Source organism: Cherax quadricarinatus, chromosome 43, assembly GCF_038502225.1.
Source record: "Cherax quadricarinatus isolate ZL_2023a chromosome 43, ASM3850222v1, whole genome shotgun sequence".
In the NCBI taxonomy this organism is placed as follows: Eukaryota; Metazoa; Arthropoda; class Malacostraca; order Decapoda; family Parastacidae; genus Cherax; species Cherax quadricarinatus.
Window position 1 is genome coordinate 26457743 of NC_091334.1, and position 19210 is coordinate 26476952.

The 19210-nt window shown below is 44.4% G+C and overlaps 2 protein-coding genes across 5 annotated transcripts in view; one reads left to right on the forward strand and one right to left on the reverse strand.

Moving 5' to 3' along the window:
• LOC128694096 (nucleosome-remodeling factor subunit NURF301-like) overlaps positions 1–2521 on the reverse strand; it is a 175104-nt gene extending 172583 nt beyond the window's left edge. For both annotated transcript variants that reach the window (XM_070093764.1, XM_070093765.1), the window contains exon 1: positions 1247–2521. In XM_070093764.1, coding sequence (XP_069949865.1) covers positions 1247–2175 — 929 coding nt within the window. In that variant the 5' untranslated portion in view covers positions 2176–2521. The remainder of the gene's footprint in view (positions 1–1246) is intronic.
• A 14577-nt stretch (positions 2522–17098) lies between these two features.
• The window catches only part of AIMP2 (aaRS-interacting multifunctional protein 2), a 42420-nt gene continuing 40308 nt past the window's right edge, over positions 17099–19210 (forward strand). For 2 of the 3 annotated variants that reach the window (XM_053784187.2, XM_070093768.1), the window contains exon 1: positions 17099–17272. In XM_053784187.2, coding sequence (XP_053640162.2) covers positions 17135–17272 — 138 coding nt within the window. In that variant the 5' untranslated portion in view covers positions 17099–17134. The remainder of the gene's footprint in view (positions 17273–19210) is intronic. The other variant, XM_070093769.1, reaches the window with a different exon arrangement.

Below are 19210 nucleotides of genomic sequence, written 5' to 3' on the forward strand. Positions count from 1 at the left end.
CCTACTCCAGGGTAGTTAAGGGATAGTTACAATCTACTCTAGGGTAGTTAAGGGATAGTTACAATCTACTCTAGGGTAGTTAAGGGATAGTTACAATCTACTCTAGGGTAGTTAAGGGATAGTTACAACCTACTCCAGGGTAGTTAAGGGATAGTTACAATCTACTCTAGGGTAGTTAAGGGATAGTTACAATCTACTCTAGGGTAGTTAAGGGATAGTTACAATCTACTCCAGGGTAGTTAAGGGATAGTTACAACCTACTCCAGGGTAGTTAAGGGATAGTTACAATCTACTCTAGGGTAGTTAAGGGATAGTTACAACCTACTCCAGGGTAGTTAAGGGATAGTTACAATCTACTCTAGGGTAGTTAAGGGATAGTTACAATCTACTCCAGGGTAGTTAAGGGATAGTTACAACCTACTCCAGGGTAGTTAAGGGATAGTTACAATCTACTCTAGGGTAGTTAAGGGATGGTTACAATCTACTCTAGGGTAGTTAAGGGATAGTTACAACCTACTCCAGGGTAGTTAAGGGATAGTAACAATCTACTCCAGGGTAGTTAAGGGATAGTTACAATCTACTCCAGGGTAGTTAAGGGATAGTTACAATCTACTCCAGGGTAGTTAAGGGATAGTTACAATCTACTCCAGGGTAGTTAAGGGATAGTTACAATCTACTCCAGGGTAGTTAAGGGATAGTTACAATGTACTCCAGGGTAGTTAAGGGATAGTTACAATGTACTCCAGGGTAGTTAAGGGATAGTTACAATGTACTCCAGGGTAGTTAAGGGATAGTTACAATGTACTCCAGGGTAGTTAAGGGATAGTTACAATGTACTCCAGGGTAGTTAAGGGATAGTTACAATCTACTCCAGGGTAGTTAAGGGATAGTTACAATGTACTCCAGGGTAGTTAAGGGATAGTTACAATGTACTCCAGGGTAGTTAAGGGATAGTTACAATGTACTCCAGGGTAGTTAAGGGATAGTTACAATGTACTCCAGGGTAGTTAAGGGATAGTTACAATGTACTCCAGGGTAGTTAAGGGATAGTTACAATCTACTCCAGGGTAGTTAAGGGATAGTTACAATGTACTCCAGGGTAGTTAAGGGATAGTTACAATCTACTCCAGGGTAGTTAAGGGATAGTTACAATGTACTCCAGGGTAGTTAAGGGATAGTTACAATGTACTCCAGGGTAGTTAAGGGATAGTTACAATGTACTCCAGGGTAGTTACAATGTACTGACCTGTTCTCCAGGGTAGTGAAAGGATAATTGCAAGCGTCGAGGATGGCCAGGGTGGAGGAGAACTCCGGGTCACTCTGGAGGTAGAGCCTCAGGGCCTCCGGCCAGGTCAGAGCATCGATGAAATACAAAACGACATTGATGGAGTCCTTCTGGTCTAGGGGCCCAAAGTGGGTCTGCTGGGAGTCCTCTTCCCTGATGAGGGCCCTGAGGAGGGCCATGTGGACCTCGGCCAAGAGGGCCGACTGGTCCTCGGCTATGAGGGTGGCGCAGAAGTCCTCGAAGCGGGCCGGGGAGAGGCGAACCAGAGTTCGAAAGTGCCGGAGGACCTCATAGGTGCCCACGGCCCGTAGCACGTATGCCCGGGGCAACAACAGGTCGTCGGAGGAGTCTGGCAGGTCCAGCGGAGGATACCTCCGGTCCTGGAGCCAGACTGGCACCGGAGTCTGGGGTCTGGAGGCCGAGAGAGGGCCTGGGCGGGCCCCTGGCGTCCCTAGGGTGCCATAACTGGAGGTGGACTCCTGGCCCTCAGAGAGGTAGTCGTCCTCCGTGTCCTCCATGTCCTCCATGTCCTCCTCACTCCCTCCTCCACTCCCAGAGTCACTCTCCTCCCTCTCCTCCTCCTCCTCCTCCATCTCAAAGTCAGAACCATAGAGGTACTCTGACTCCCGGTCCTCAACATGGGGGTTATAACCCCTCTTGTTCTTGCCCAGGGGGATCCTGGGGGGCGGCACCCCCTGGGGCCCCTCCTCCACCGTCCTGGCGGGGGAGGAGGCCCCTGAGGGCCCACTCTCCTCCTCGCCCTGCTGCTCCAGCAGGTACCTGGGCTTCTTGATCACCCTGCTGATGCTGTTCCTCATCTTCATCTCAGAACTGTAGCTTAATACCGGGGTCGTCCGGGGCCGCCCTCTCTTCCTCTTTCTCTCAGACATCGTGGGCGGCGTGGGCGGCGCCGCCCACACCCCTAAAACCCGCTTTACCGCCTCCTGTGTCCCCTCACGGCGGCGTTATCCACCCAGGCATCACCGACATCCAGAAATTATCAGAAAATTAATTATGCTTCAAATTATCCAAATCCTGGGCGCCATTTTCCCCCTAGCAAGGTCACGTGACCCACCTCATCTTTCTCCATTTTTAGGCCGCCATGGCGCGTTTCACCACTTATTTGGGGGGTAAATGGCTCCAGGCGAGGCTCACACGCGGCACAGGGGGGCTAAAAGGTGCGAAAATGTCCACAAAATAAGAGAAAGCTTTGTTTTAGCGGCAATAAAAGCGGAGGTGTCGGCCATAGCTTCCTCTAACACCACTTGTAACGCCTTCTCCCATTGGCTCTCACCCTACCCCTCATTTACCCTTAATTATCTCCCTTTCCTCTCATTTACCTTCATTTTAACCCATTCATAAACCCTCTACGAAACTCCCTTCATCCACCTACCCATTAACAACCTCTAACAAATTTCTTAAATACTTAAAATTCCACAAAATAAAAAGTCAACTTAGACGCTGGTAAAGCTCTCGGCCAATCAGGTGACGTCTTGCTCAGCTCCTAGGCACCAATTTGTGTTATGACATTACCTATTTATTTCAAAGCAAATTTTGATTTTGAACTCAAAAATCAAACGCCAAAAATTTCAATATACTATTTTTTCAGCCTTAATACGGGAAAAATTTCCTAAAAACGCTACTACGCGTGTCCCGAGTGGCTCAAATACCTCTCCAATAGGCCAAAAAACCGCTCATTTAGGCTATAAAAAAACCCACATTCATCAATGTTCATCAATGTGAACATTGATGAACACAATTTTTGTTCATCAATGAACAGTATAAGATTTCAAAAAGTTGTTTACATTGAGTTTATTTTGATAATTTTTAATAAACTTCGTTAAATTATGTTTAGCATCGTAATAAAGCATTTGATTCTTTATAAGTGACAGAAGTCAAGATCAAGAAGAGTTCCAACTCTGAGCGACTCACAGTTTCTGGTGTCTATAACCCACGTATTTTGGTACACACACAACACTTTATCCTGAGCACCAGCAGGAGATCTATCTATTACTCTATCTATTTAAGTATCTATCTTTCCATTTATGTATGTTTCTATCTATCTATCTATCTATCTATCTATCTATCTATCTATCTATCTATTTATCTATCTATCTAACTCTCTCTCTCTCTCTCTCTCTCTCTCTCTCTCTCTCTCTCTCTCTCTCTCTCTCTCTCTCTCTCTCTCTCTCTCTCTCTCTCTCTCTCTCTCTCTCTCTCTCTCTCTCTCTCTCTCTCTCTCTCTATATATATATATATATATATATATATATATATAATATCCATTTATCTATCTAGGGATGTAGCTAAAATCTATTCAATATTTAATTATCTAAGTATCTAGATGTAGTAAGTTTATTTAGGTACAGGTACACATAAGTACAGTTATTATACCTAGTGTAATCATTAGGTTCCTATCTGTAACTTCATTCATTAGGTACCTTTTTGTAACTTCATTCATTAGGTACCTTTCTGTAGCTTCTTTCATTAGGTACCTTTCTGTAGCTTCTTTCATTAGGTACCTTTCTGTAGCTTCATTCATTAGGTACCTTTTTGTAGCTTCATTCATTAGGTACCTTTCTGTAGCTTCATTCATTAGGTACCTTTCTGTCGCTACATTTATTAGGTACCTTTCTGTAGCTTCATTCATCAGGTACCTTTCTGTCGCTACATTCATTAGGTACCTTTCTGTAGCTTCATTCATCAGGTACCTTTCTGTTGCTACATTCATTAGGTACCCTTCTGTAGCTTCATTCATTAGGTACCTTTGTGTAGCTTCATTCATTAGGTACCTTTTAGCTTTCTTCTTGAACTGGCTCGTACTATGACTGGCTTTGACATGTACAGGCAGTCTATTCCATTCCTTTATTGCTGTACAACAAAACGTGTTTGAAACCTGACCACCTACTGTAGGTACTACAATGTTGTGTTCCCATCCCCTAGTACTGTACTGGTCTGTAGTTCCCCTAGTAATATACTGGCCTGTATTGCCCCTAGTACTATACTGGCCTGTATTGCCCCTAGTACTGTACTGGTCTGTAGTTCCCCTAGTACTATACTGGCCTGTATTGCCCCTAGTACTATACTGGTCTGTACTTACCCTAGTACTATACTGGCCTGTACTTCCCCTAGTACTATACTGGCCTGTATTTCCCCTAGTACTGTACTGGTCTGTAGTTCCCCTAGTACTATACTGGCCTGTACTGCCCCTAGTACTATACTGGCCTGTACTTACCCTAGTACTATACTGGCCTGTATTTCCCCTAGTACTGTACTGGTCTGTACTTCCCCTAGTACTATACTGGCCTGTATTTCCCCTAGTACTATACTGGCCTGTACTTCCCCTAGTACTATACTGGCCTGTATTGCCCCTAGTACTATACTGGCCTTTACTTACCCTAGTACTATACTGGCCTGTATTGCCCCTAGTACTATACTGGCCTTTACTTACCCTAGTACTATACTGGCCTGTACTTCCCCTAGTACTATACTGGCCTGTATTTCCCCTAGTACTATACTGGTCTGTACTTCCCCTAGTACTATACTGGCCTGTACTTCCCCTAGTACTATACTGGCCTGTACTTCCCCTAGTACTATACTGGCCTGTATTTCCCCTAGTACTATACTGGTCTGTACTTCCCCTAGTACCATACTGGCCTGTATTTCTCCTTGTACTATACTGGTCTGTACTTCCCCTAGTATTATACTGGCCTGTATTTCCCCTAATACTATACTGGCCTGTACTTCCCCTAGTACTATACTGGCCTGTACTTCCCCTAGTACTATACTGGCCTGTACTTCCCCTAGTACTATACTGGTCTGTACTTCCCCTAGTACTATACTGGCCTGTACTTCCCCTAGTACTATACTGGCCTGTACTTCCCCTAGTACTATACTGGCCTGTACTTCCCCTAGTACTATACTGGCCTGTACTTCCCCTAGTACTATACTGGCCTGTACTTCCCCTAGTACTATACTGGCCTGTACTTCCCCTAGTACTATACTGGCCTGTACTTCCCCTAGTACCGTACTTGTTCTGGTTACCAGCCTTGACAAACTTGGCAGCAATTTGTAGTTGTTCTACTGTCTTCAGGACTCAGGTCCTGTTGTTGTAACTCATCCTGTTCCCACGGTGTCTTGGACTCAGGTCCTGTTGTTGTAACTCATCCTGTTCCCACGGTGTCTTGGACTCAGGTCCTGTTGTTGTAACTCATCCTGTTCCCACGGTGTCTTGGACTCAGGTCCTGTTGTTGTAACTCATCCTGTTCCCACGGTGTCTTGGACTCAGGTCCTGTTGTTGTAACTCATCCTGTTCCCACGGTGTCTTGGACTCAGGTCCAGGATGACTCTCACTATTTTGTTCGGGCTGATTTGTAGTCTGTCTATCAGCAAGAGTAATCTATACGACATTGTATAAGAGCTAAACCTCGGGTCCTCAGAGCCTCAATAATGCGATCCTTTAGAATTCAGTGGTTCCCAAACTGGGGGTAAATTACCCCCTGGGGGTAATTTAACCATTTTTGGGGGGTAATGGAGGGGTGACAGAAGAAAAGTTATGAATTCTGAAAATCCAGAAAACAATGCGGTACCCGGTATGAGGATTATTGTTAACTTTGTCTTAGTATATAAAGTTGTAAAGTAAACCTATTATAAGTAAGTAATAAAGTTAAACCAAATAACAATAAACATCAAAAACTAATATACAGTATTAGAAAAGAAGAAATATATAGCTAAGTGTGTGGAAACCCAAAAGTATTTTGACAAGTATGCTTCAGGACAAAAGTCGCTTGAATGTTGCAAACGATGCCAGGCTGGCACTTTCAACCACGAAGCCAAGAATTCCTAAACTAGCTTCAAGTATGCAACTCCATCCATCCCACTGATGTTCTTGACATCTTTGGTAATAGTCATTAGAGATGCACAATGTTCAAATACAATAAATAAAAGAAAATATCTCAAGTGTTTTAATTTAGCCATATATATCAATAATAACAATATTTTGTGAAAGGGGTAACATGCTTCATGTGGCATGTTAAATTGGGTAACAAGCTGAAAAAGTTTGGGAACCACTTTAGATGGTACACGTCACCTCACACAGTGAGCTTTATCAGGTCGAGGGTACACGAGTATATACAGTGTGGAGAGTCTGGTGGAAAATGTTGCAACTGAGACTGACCTGCCCGGGACGGGCGGGTATGTATGTTATGTAGGATAACCAGTGTCTTGGTAAGGTGTTCACCTATGTTGTAGAAGCCGTTGTTGAGGGTTTTCTTTTCTTGCGATGATGAATCTTGTGTCTCTCCAGTTGATTAAATGGTTGTGGAAGTTTTGGTGTTGAACGCAGGTGTTCCAAAAGAGGCGCCTCAGTTTCCCTGTCTCCTAATATCATGTCTATTTCTCCACTATAATCTACCTTGTAAAAAATTACTGTCATATTTGTCTTGTCTGTTTCATAAAGTGAAGTCCAGGATCTTTCCTTAATTCATGGTGTAACTTAACAAATCATTGTTGACAGTTGTGTTGTAGAGGTGTGAGTTTGGCTCTACAACACAATTGTCATCAAAGATTTGTTGTTATACCATGAATTAAGTAAATACCCTGGACTTCACCTTATGAAACAGACAAGGCAAATATGACAGTAATTTTAGACAAGGTAGATTATAGTGGAAAAATGAACATGATATTAGGAGACGGAAACTGAGGCGCCTCTTAAATCGTAGGTTTTTCCTGTGTACTGGTGTTCTGAAAAATGTGTTAGGAGGTCTCTGGAAGTCTCACCCACAAATTCCCACTCCCGCCAGCATACCCCACCAATTTTTAAAAGTGTGAATCTGCTCACAATTTAAGAACATCCATACTTATTCATGTGCCTACTACATACACAGAACAATACACCAACAGACCCCTGGCAGTCTTCAAGCTGGCACTGGACAAGCACCTAAAGGCAGTTCCTGATCAGCCGGGCTGTGGCTCGTACGTTGGTTTGCGTTCAGCCAGCAGCAACAGCCTGGTTGATCAGGCGCTGATCCACCAGGAGGCCTGGTCACAGACCGGGCCGCGGGGGCGTTGACCCCCGAAACTCTCTCCAGGTAAACTCCAGGTAAACACAAATATAAACCCTCCACTCAAACTTCTCCTCACCAATCTAAACAGGACACATGACCACAACACAAGGTTAGGTTAGGTAAGTCAGGAAACAGAACAAGTATTTCCTGACACGAGTCTTAGTCAGATGATGACCCGCCTTTGGAGCTTTTGGTCATCTGACCGAGGCCTTCCGCTGGCTTACCGGTCTACCCCTTTAAACATTATGGTAAAAAAAAAACCATAACACAAGACACAGATCTCTTTTTGATATACCTCATGTCCATATCACACTGTAAAAACTCTATGCACATAAAGGGCACCAAAATATGGAATTCATTACCAGAAGATATTAAAATAACCCAGTCTGAAAATCAATTTAAGACTCTTCTCAAAAGCCACTTAATCACCCTAGACTAAATGCTAAATACTCAGTACACATTTACTCACCTATGTACTCCCACATCATAACTGAAACAATCACATTGAACCTTTTATCCATTGTTGACACGAATATAATTGAATCGTTGTTTTTCACAAAAAGCAGTTTAGAATATAAATATATCTTTTGTCTTATACAAATTAGATTCACTTATAATTAATAATCTACTGTACAACTATGAAATAATTACAATCCTACTGTACAACTATGATACGAGCCCCGTAGTGGTGGAACACCTGGAATGGAACAAGATTATAAACAACAGCCAGCACGGATTCATGGAAGGCAAATCCTGTGTCACAAACCTTCCCCGTGTTCGACTAAACCTTTACAAAAATTCAATGTATTTCAAAGGACCTAATATCTGGAACACCCTACCTGAAAACTCTAGAACTGCAGACACATTCATCACTTTCAAAACTACAGTTAGAAAACATCTTATCTCCCTGATCCACCCCGACAACTAACTACATGATAACCACCTGGTGGTTCACAATTACACTCACTCACCCACTGACTATAAACCCAGAAATACTAATCTTAATCTTAAAATAATAAATCCTAACTAGTCATAAGTTTGTCTATGATACTCCAATATAGACACTTTGTATTGTGCCAAAACAAAAGCATTCACATTGCTAAACTCACAAATTATAATGCAGTCACTTAGACTTAATGCCATAATCTGTAAGGATTTAATGTTAAGAATTAATCTAAGTCTGCTGGAAATGCCTAGCCATGCTAGGTGTCCTAGCGGCCCCCTCTGTAATTAGTATTTTATAACATGTAAACCACACAATACCCAAAACCTGTAAACCCCACATTGTAACCCTTATAGAGAATAAACTTGAATTGAATTGAATTGAATCCCCGCCTCAAGGGGGCTAATGGGAATGACAGTCTTGTGAGCTGCAAGCTCTGACTCAGGGACCTACCCTGCCCTAGAAGGGCTGTGCATGGTGTCGATGTTACTGACTACTTAACACGAGCCCCGTGAGGGCGGGGAATGTGGCTAGGCCTGGGGACAGTTGGTCCCAAAGATGAGGAGGTACTTGTACCTCCTCCCATGGGAGACATAGGTCTCAGACACTCCCTAGAGAGGGAGCCAAGGCCGGGCCACCACTTGGAAAAGGCCCGGGCCGGGAGAATACCGGCGAATCTTAGCAAGCCACTAACCAGACTGAGAGTCGAAGATCAAAATGAATTTTTTATGAGAGAGCCACAGAATTTGGTTAACACAAGCCTATCTGATGTTATCCTGACGCCAAATGACTTCGAACAGGCGATAAATGACATGCCCATGCACTCTGCCCCAGGGCCAGACTCATGGAACTCCGTGTTCATCAAGAACTGCAAGAAGCCCCTATCACGAGCCTTTACCATCCTATGGAGAGGGAGCATGGACACGGGGGTCGTCCCACAGTTACTAAAAACAACAGACATAGCCCCACTCCACAAAGGGGGCAGTAAAGCAACAGCAAAGAACTACAGACCGATAGCATTAACATCCCATATCATAAAAATCTTTGAAATAGTCCTAAGAAGCAAGATCACCACCAATCTAGAAACCCATCAGTTACATAACCCAGGGCAACATGGGTTTAGAACAGGTCGCTCCTGTCTGTCTCAACTATTGGATCACTACGACAAGGTCCTAGATGCACTAAAAGACAAAAAGAATGCAGATGTAATATATACAGACTTTGCAAAAGCCTTCGACAAGTGTGACCATGGCGTAATAGCGCACAAAATGCGTGCTAAAGGAATAACAGGAAAAGTCGGTCGATGGATCTATAATTTCCTCACTAACAGAACACAGAGAGTAGTAGTCAACAGAGTAAAGTCCGAGGCAGGCACGGTGAAAAGCTCTGTTCCACAAGGCACAGTACTCGCTCCCATCTTGTTCCTCATCCTCATATCTGACATAGACAAGGATGTCAGCTACAGCACCGTGTCTTCCTTTGCAGATGACACCCGAATCTGCATGACAGTGTCTTCCATTGCAGACACTGCAAGGCTCCAGGCGGACATCAACCAAATCTTTCAGTGGGCTGCAGAAAACAATATGAAGTTCAACGATGAGAAATTTCAATTACTCAGATATGGTAAACACGAGGAAATTAAATCTTCATCAGAGTACAAAACAAATTCTGGCCACAAAATAGAGCGAAACACCAACGTCAAAGACCTGGGAGTGATCATGTCGGAGGATCTCACCTTCAAGGACCATAACATTGTATCGATCGCATCTGCTAGAAAAATGACAGGATGGATAATGAGAACCTTCAAAACGAGGGATGCCAAGCCCATGATGACACTCTTCAGGTCACTTGTTCTATCTAGGCTGGAATATTGCTGCACACTAACAGCACCTTTCAAGGCAGGTGAAATTGCTGACCTAGAAAATGTACAGAGAACCTTCACGGCGCGCATAACGGAGATAAAACACCTCAATTACTGGGAGCGCTTGAGGTTCCTAAACCTGTATTCCCTGGAACACAGGCGGGAGAGATACATGATTATATACACCTGGAAAATCCTAGAGGGACTAGTACCGAACTTGCACACGAAAATCACTCACTACGAAAGCAAAAGACTTGGCAGACGATGCACCATCCCCCCAATGAAAAGCAGGGGTGTCACTAGCACGTTAAGAGACCATACAATAAGTGTCAGGGGCCCGAGACTGTTCAACTGCCTCCCAGCATACATAAGGGGGATTACCAACAGACCCCTGGCAGTCTTCAAGCTGGCACTGGACAAGCACCTAAAGTCAGTTCCTGATCAGCCCGGCTGTGGCTCGTACGTTGGTTTGCGTGCAGCCAGCAGTAACAGCCTGGTTGATCAGGCTCTGATCCACCAGGAGGCCTGGTCACAGACCGGGCCGCGGGGGCGTTGACCCCCGGAACTCTCTCCAGGTAAACACCAGGTAATAGTCTGTAAGCCAATAATGTTAAGTTGGCCCATAACGCCTAGGCATAATAGCGCCTCTCTTTGCATTGCAACCCACTATTGTAAATACAAAATCTCAATGTAATTTGCAGACATAAAAATAAATAAATAAATAAATATAATTAGTTGTAGTCGTTACAAGGGATCATGTGTACCTCGGCAGAGGACTGAGTGTTGAGTGTCTTACTGGTAATGTCCTTGATACTGGTGGATGTGGAGCTTGATACTGGTGGATGTGGAGCTTGATACTTGCAATGAGGTATTGTAAAAGATGTTAGAAGCGTGAAGATTGAGACACTTGATGATGTTACAACATCATGGGATCTTGATGCAAAGAATTCTTCAACCTTGTCCAACCTTTGGATGATCTACTTCGACTAGTGGATGGTACCACTATGACCCCGCCTCCTCCTGCTTCACCTCACCTCACTACTTCGACTAGTGGATGGTACCACTATGACCCCGCCTCCTCCTGCTTCACCTCACCTCACTACTTCGACTAGTGGATGGTACCACTATGACCCCGCCTCCGCCTGCTTCACCTCACCTCACTACTTCGACTAGTGGATGGTACCACTATGACCCCGCCTCCTCCTGCTTCACCTCACCTCACTACTTCGACTAGTGGATGGTACCACTATGACCCCGCCTCCGCCTGCTTCACCTCACCTCACTACTTCGACTAGTGGATGGTACCACTATGACCCCGCCTCCTCCTGCTTCACCTCACCTCACTACTTCGACTAGTGGATGGTACCACTATGACCCCGCCTCCTCCTGCTTCACCTCACCTCACTACTTCGACTAGTGGATGGTACCACTATGACCCCGCCTCCGCCTGCTTCACCTCACCTCACTACTTCGACTAGTGGATGGTACCACTATGACCCCGCCTCCTCCTGCTTCACCTCACCTCACTACTTCGACTAGTGGATGGTACCACTATGACCCCGCCTCCTCCTGCTTCACCTCACCTCACTACTTCGACTAGTGGATGGTACCACTATGACCCCGCCTCCGCCTGCTTCACCTCACCTCACTACTTCGACTAGTGGATGGTACCACTATGACCCCGCCTCCGCCTGCTTCACCTCACCTCACTACTTCGACTAGTGGATGGTACCACTATGACCCCGCCTCCGCCTGCTTCACCTCACCTCACTACAGTATATAAGCCACGTCTACGGCCCTATGTTGTACATTCTACAAGATTGATGAACTGAACACATCAACTCCAGGCTGAGGGACTGATTACCTCAAAATCCTCCTCTCCTTAAACCCTTCTGATTTCTATTGGACTGATGAAGTCACTGTGTGGAGAAACGTTTCTTCAGTAAAGATTCCCATATGTTGCATAAGTGTCTCAATCTTCACTTGTCGGTTTTAAACCATTTATTACATATTAGAAGCGTACCATACCACGGGAATTTTATGACTCTCTGACCGCGGGTTCTAACCCCACCCGTGGTATGGTTTGTTTGCAATCGTGTCATTACGATTTCGTGAGTCATGTTAGAAGCATGTTTGGCGACAGAGTTGGTGAGGAGAGATGATATGTGCCCGGCGTCTACAGTCCCTAGTGAAGTGACGAGGATAGAGATGTTCAGAGAATATTTGTTCGGTGAGAGAACATTCTTCCTGAAGGAACTCACTGCTACAGAGTCGGGATGCACGAGGAAAAAAACCTATAATTACACCATGTTTGGTTCTGATGTTGTGGTGAGAGTAGAAGTGAAGATCATGATGATTGGTAGGTTTTCCATGGACTTTAAAACGAAGTTCTTAGTCAGCTTTGTAGAGAAGAACATATCTAAACCCCTTGCCAAGACGTTCATGGTTATCCTACGTAACAACATACACACCCGCCCGTCCCGGGCAGGTCAGTCTCAGTTACAACCTACCCAACATTCTCCACCTGACTCCACACTATACATTCCCACGTTGTCTTCACTCAGGTAGATCTGATTGTCACTTAGTAAAGCTCACTGTTGGGCCAAACGTAGTTAATTAAGACCCGTATTACACTGCATTACACACAGGAACAGTAAGGGACCCGGAATACTACCTTGACGGGGCTAACATCAACAGCCTCGTTGATCAGGCTCTGATCCACCATGAGGCCTGGTCACAGACCGGGCAGCTGACCAGGCCTCAACCATATCATGGTTGACAATATCGAAGGCCTTTTGCAAGTTTAAAGTCACCATGCCTATGAGATTCCCTGTAGCCACATTACAGTTCTCAGGTAATCCTTCTGATTAATTAGGAAGGTGTCAGTCGAGTAACATCTCCTGGGCCCCTGATTGGTAACTAGGGAGATTATTTTTGTCATTAAGCTATTTAATTACTTGAGAGTACAGAGCCTCTCTAGAACTGTGGACATCACACTGCGCATACTAACAGGCCTATAATTGCTGGCGTCAGGCCTACTGTTTTTTTTATTGAAGATAGGAGTAACTCCGGCCGCCTTGAACCTCTCGGGGACGGTAATAATAATAATAATAATAATAATAATAATAATAATAATAATAATAATAATAATAATAATAATAATAATAATAATAATAATAATCTTTATTTACAACAAGTACTCCAGGCTCCAGGCGGACATCAACCAAATCTTTCAGTGGGCTGCAGAAAACAATATGAAGTTCAACGATGAGAAATTTCAATTACTCAGATATGGTAAACATGAGGAAATTAAATCTTCATCAGAGTACAAAACAAATTCTGGCCACAAAATAGAGCGAAACACCAACGTCAAAGACCTGGGAGTGATCATGTCGGAGGATCTCACCTTCAAGGACCATAACATTGTATCAATCGCATCTGCTAGAAAAATGACAGGATGGATAATGAGAACCTTCAAAACTAGGGAGGCCAAGCCCATGATGACACTCTTCAGGTCACTTGTTCTATCTAGGCTGGAATATTGCTGCACACTAACAGCACCTTTCAAGGCAGGTGAAATTGCTGACCTAGAAAATGTACAGAGAACTTTCACGGCGCGCATAACGGAGATAAAACACCTCAATTACTGGGAGCACTTGAGGTTTCTAAACCTGTATTCCCTGGAACGCAGGAGGGAGAGATACATGATTATATACACCTGGAAAATCCTAGAGGGACTAGTACCGAACTTGCACACGAAAATCACTCACTACGAAAGCAAAAGACTTGGCAGACGATGCAACATCCCCCCAATGAAAAGCAGGGGTGTCACTAGCACGTTAAGAGACCATACAATAAGTGTCAGGGGCCAGAGACTGTTCAACTGCCTCCCAGCATACATAAGGGGGATTACCAACAGACCCCTGGCAGTCTTCAAGCTGGCACTGGACAAGCACCTAAAGTCGGTACCTGACCAGCCGGGCTGTGGCTCGTACGTTGGTTTGCGTGCAGCCATCAGCAACAGCCTGGTTGATCAGGCTCTGATCCACCAGGAGGCCTGGTCACAGACCGGGCCGCGGGGGCGTTGACCCCCGGAACTCTCTCCAGGTAAACTCCAGGTAAACAAGGTATACAAGTACATGTACGAGGTATACAAGTACATGTACAAGGTATACAAGTACATGTAAAAGGTATACAAGTGCATGTACAAGGTATACAAGTACATGTACAAGGTATACATGTACAAGGTATACCAGTACATGTACAAGGTATACAAGTACATGTACAAGGTATACAAGTACAAGTACATGTACAAGGTATACAAGTACATGTACAAGGTATACAAGCACATGTACAAGGTATACAAGTACATGTACAAGGTATACAAGTACATGTACAAGGTGTACATGTACAAGGTATACCAGTACATGTACAAGGTATACCAGTACATGTACAAGGTATACAAGTACATGTACAAGGTATACAAGTACATGTACAAGGCATACCAGTACATGTACAAGGTATACAAGTACATTTACAAGGTATACCAGTACATGTACAAGGTATACAAGTGCATGTACAAGGTATACCAGTACCTAAAGTCAGTGACCTAAAGTCAGTTCCTGATCAGCCGGGCTGTGGCTCGTACGTTGGTTTGCGTGCAGCCAGCAGCAACAGCCTGGTTGATCAGGGGCTGATCCACCAGGAGGCCTGGTCACAGACCGGGCCGCGGGGGCGTTGACCCCCGAAACTCTCTCCAGGTAAACTCCAGGTAAACATGTACAAGGTATACCAGTACATGTACAAGGTATAAAAGTACATGTACAAGGTATACAAGTACATGTACAAGGTATACAAGTACATGTACAAGGTATACCAGTACATGTACAAGGTATACAAGTACATGTACAAGGTATACCAGTACATGTACAAGGTATACAAGTACATGTACAAGGTATACAAGTACATGTACAAGGTATACAAGTACATGTACAAGGTATACAAGTACATGTACAAGGTATACAAGTACATGTACAAGGTATACAAGTACATGTACAAGGTATACAAGTACATGTACAAGGTATACAAGTACATGTACAAGGTATACAAGTACATGTACAAGGTATACAAGTACATGTACAAGGTATACCAGTACATGTACAAGGTATACCAGTACATGTACAAGGTATACAAGTACATGTACAAGGTATACAAGTACATGTACAAGGTATACAAGTACATGTACAAGGTATACAAGTACATGTACAAGGTATACAAGTACATGTACAAGGTATACAAGTACATGTACAAGGTATACAAGTACATGTACAAGGTATACAAGTACATGTACAAGGTATACAAGTACATGTACAAGGTATACAAGTACATGTACAAGGTATACAAGTACATGTACAAGGTATACCAGTACATGTACAAGGTATACCAGTACATGTACAAGGTATACAAGTACATGTACAAGGTATACAAGTACATGTACAAGGTATACAAGTACATGTACAAGGTATACAAGTACATGTACAAGGTATACAAGTACATGTACAAGGTATACAAGTACATGTACAAGGTATACAAGTACATGTACAAGGTATACATGTACATGTACAAGGTATACAAGTACATGTACAAGGTATACAAGTACATGTACAAGGTATACAAGTACATGTACAAGGTATACAAGTACATGTACAAGGTATACAAGTACATGTACAAGGTATACAAGTACATGTACAAGGTATACAAGTACATGTACAAGGTATACAGATCATAGCTGACATCAGTGACATACTACTATATAGAAAGTCACTTGTTATTACCTGGAGTTTACCTGGAGAGAGTTTCGGGGGTCAACGCCCCCGCGGCCCGGTCTGTGACCAGGCCTCCTGGTGGATCAGAGCCTGATCAACCAGGCTGTTGCTGCTGGCTGCACGCAAACCAACGTACGAGCCACAGCCCGGCTGATCCGGAACTGACTTTAGGTGCTTGTCCAGTGCCAGCTTGAAGACTGCCAGGGGTCTGTTGGTAATCCCCCTTATGTGTGCTGGGAGGCAGTTGAACAGTCTCGGGCCCCTGACACTTATTGTATGGTCTCTTAACGTGCTAGAAGATAAGATTTCGTTCGGATTTTTAACCCCGGAGGGTTAGCCACCCAGGATAACCCAAGAAAGTCAGTGCGTCATCGAGGACTGTCTAACTTATTTCCATTGTGGTCCTTAATCTTGTCCCCCCAGGATGCGACCCACACCAGTCGACTAACACCCAGGTACCTATTTGCTGCTAGGTGAACAGGACAACAGGTGTAAGGAAACGTGTCGATATGTTTCCACCCGCCGGGAATCGAACCCGGGACCTCCGTGTGTGAAGCGGGAGCTTTAGCCACCGGGCCACCTGTTATGCTGAGCATTTCCCGCAAATTAGGTCAGTTTTGTCCCAGGATGCCACCCACACCAGTCCACTAACACCCAGGTACCTACTTACTGCTATGTGAACAAAGCAGTTGTAAGGGAACTCTCAGGTACCTACTTACTGCTAAGTGAACATGGACAGCAGATATAAGGTAACTAACACCCAGGTACCTACTTACTACTAGGTGAACAGGGACATCAGGTGTAAGGTAACTAACACTTAGGTACCTACTTACTGCTAAGTGAAAAAGGACAGTATGTGTAAAGTAATTAACACCCAGGTACCTACTTACTGCTAAGTGAACAGGGACAGCAGGTACAAGGTAACTAACACCCAGGTACCTACTTACTGCTAGGTGAATAGGGACAGCAGGTACAAGGTGACAGTTCCCTGATGACTAACCCTCCGGGGTTAAAAATCCGACCCCCGAAACCCTCTCTAGGTATACTCCAAGTATAACACCCAGGTACCTACTTACTGTCGTGACGTCACTGATGACGTGTCTCCCGCTGGTGCTCAGGAAAAAGTGTCATTAGCGGCATTAGGTGACCTTCAAGATGGCCGCTATGTACCGCCTGCCCCGCCTGGTTGACGCTCCTCAGGTGCTTCACCTACCTACTTCCATGTACCTAATGGACACACTTAACACCTGCTGCCACAGAGACCTAGGTAGTACCTACTATTCACCTAATCAGGTGAGTATTGGCTTACTATTTTCCTACTGTCCTTTGGTGGTCACCTAAGGAGGTTCCTGGATTATCTAGGTAGGTTCTGGGTCACCTAACACCTGCTGTCTCTAGTACCTATTACAGTCCTTAGGTGGTCAACTAAGTAAGTTCCTGGGTCACCTAACATTTTCATTGTACCTATTTTGTTTTTGGTCACCTAAGTAGGTTCCTGGGTTACCTAAGCAGGTTTCTGGGTCACCTAACACCTGCTGTCTATGTAGTACCTATTACAATCCTTAGCTGGTCACCTAAGTAGGTTCTTGGGTCACCCTAAATAGGTCCCTAGGTCACCTAAATAGGTTCCAGTCCCTCTAAATAGGTTCCAGTCACCCTAAATAAGTTCCAGAGTCATTGTAGTACAGCATGTGTAAGGTGACTAACACCCAGGTACCTACTTACTGCTAGGCGAACAGGAACAGCAGGTGTAAGCTAACAATTAGGTACCTACTTACTGCTATGTGAAGAGGGACAGCAGGTGTCTTAAGGAAACACCTAATGTTTTCACCCGTACTGGGGATCGAGCTATTGTAGGTTCCTGAGTCACCTAAGTAGGTTCCTGAGTCACCTAAGTAGGTTCCTGAGTCACCTAAGTAGGTTCCTGAGTCACCTAAGTAGGTTCCTGAGTCACCTAAGTAGGTTCCTGAGTCACCTAAGTAGGTTCCTGAGTCACCTAAGTAGGTTCCTGAGTCACCTAAGTAGATTCCTTAGCCATCTAAGTAGGTTCCTGAGTCACCTAAGTAGATTCCTGAGTCACCTAAGTAGGTTCCTGAGTCACCTAAGTAGGTTCCTGAGTCACCTAAGTAGGTTCCTGAGTCACCTAAGTAGGTTCCTGAGTCACCTAAGTAGGTTCCTGAGTCACCTAAGTAGGTTCCTGAGTCACCTAAGTAGGTTCCTGAGTCACCTAAGTAGGTTCCTGAGTCACCTAAGTAGGTTCCTGAGTCACCTAAGTAGGTTCCTGAGTCACCTAAGTAGGTTCCTGAGTCACCTAAGTAGGTTCCTGAGTCACCTAAGTAGGTTCCTGAGTCACCTAAGTAGGTTCCTGAGTCACCTAAGTAGATTCCTGAGTCACCTAAGTAGATTCCTGAGTCACCTAAGTAGATTCCTTAGCCATCTAAGTAGGTTCCTGAGTCACTTAAGTAGGTTCCTTAGCCATCTAAGTAGGTTCCTGAGTCACCTAAGTAGGTTCCTGAGTTACCTAAGTAGGTTCCTGAGTCACCTAAGTTCCTTAGCCATCTAAGTAGGTTCCTGAGTCACCTAAGTAGGTTCCTGAGTCACCTAAGTAGGTTCCTGAGTTACCTAAGTAGGTTCCTGAGTTACCTAAGTAGATTCCTGAGTCACCTAAGTAGATTCCTGAGTCACCTAAGTAGGTTCCTGAGTCACCTAAATAGGTTCCTGAGTCACCTAAGTAGGTTCCTTAGCCATCTAAGTAGGTTCCTGAGTCACTTAAGTAGATTCTTAGCCATCTAAGTTGGTTCCTGAGTCACCTAAGTAGGTTCCTGAGTCACCTAAGTAGGTTCCCGAGTCACCTAAATAGGTTCCTGAGTCACCTAAGTAGGTTCCTTAGCCATCTAAGTAGGTTCCTGAGTCACTTAAGTAGGTTCCTGAGTCACTTAAGTAGGTTCCTTAGCCATCTAAGTAGGTTCCTGAGTCACTTAAGTAGGTTCCTTAGCCATCTAAATTGGTTCCTGAGTCACCTAAGTAGGTTCCTTAGCCATCTAAGTAGGTTCCTGAGTCACTTAAGTAGGTTCCTTAGCCATCTAAGTAGGTTCCTGAGTCACTTAAGTAGGTTCCTTAGCCATCTAAGTAGGTTCCTGAGTCACTTAAGTAGGTTCCTTAGCCATCTAAGTAGGTTCCTGAGTCACTTAAGTAGGTTCCTTAGCCATCTAAATTGGTTCCTGAGTCACC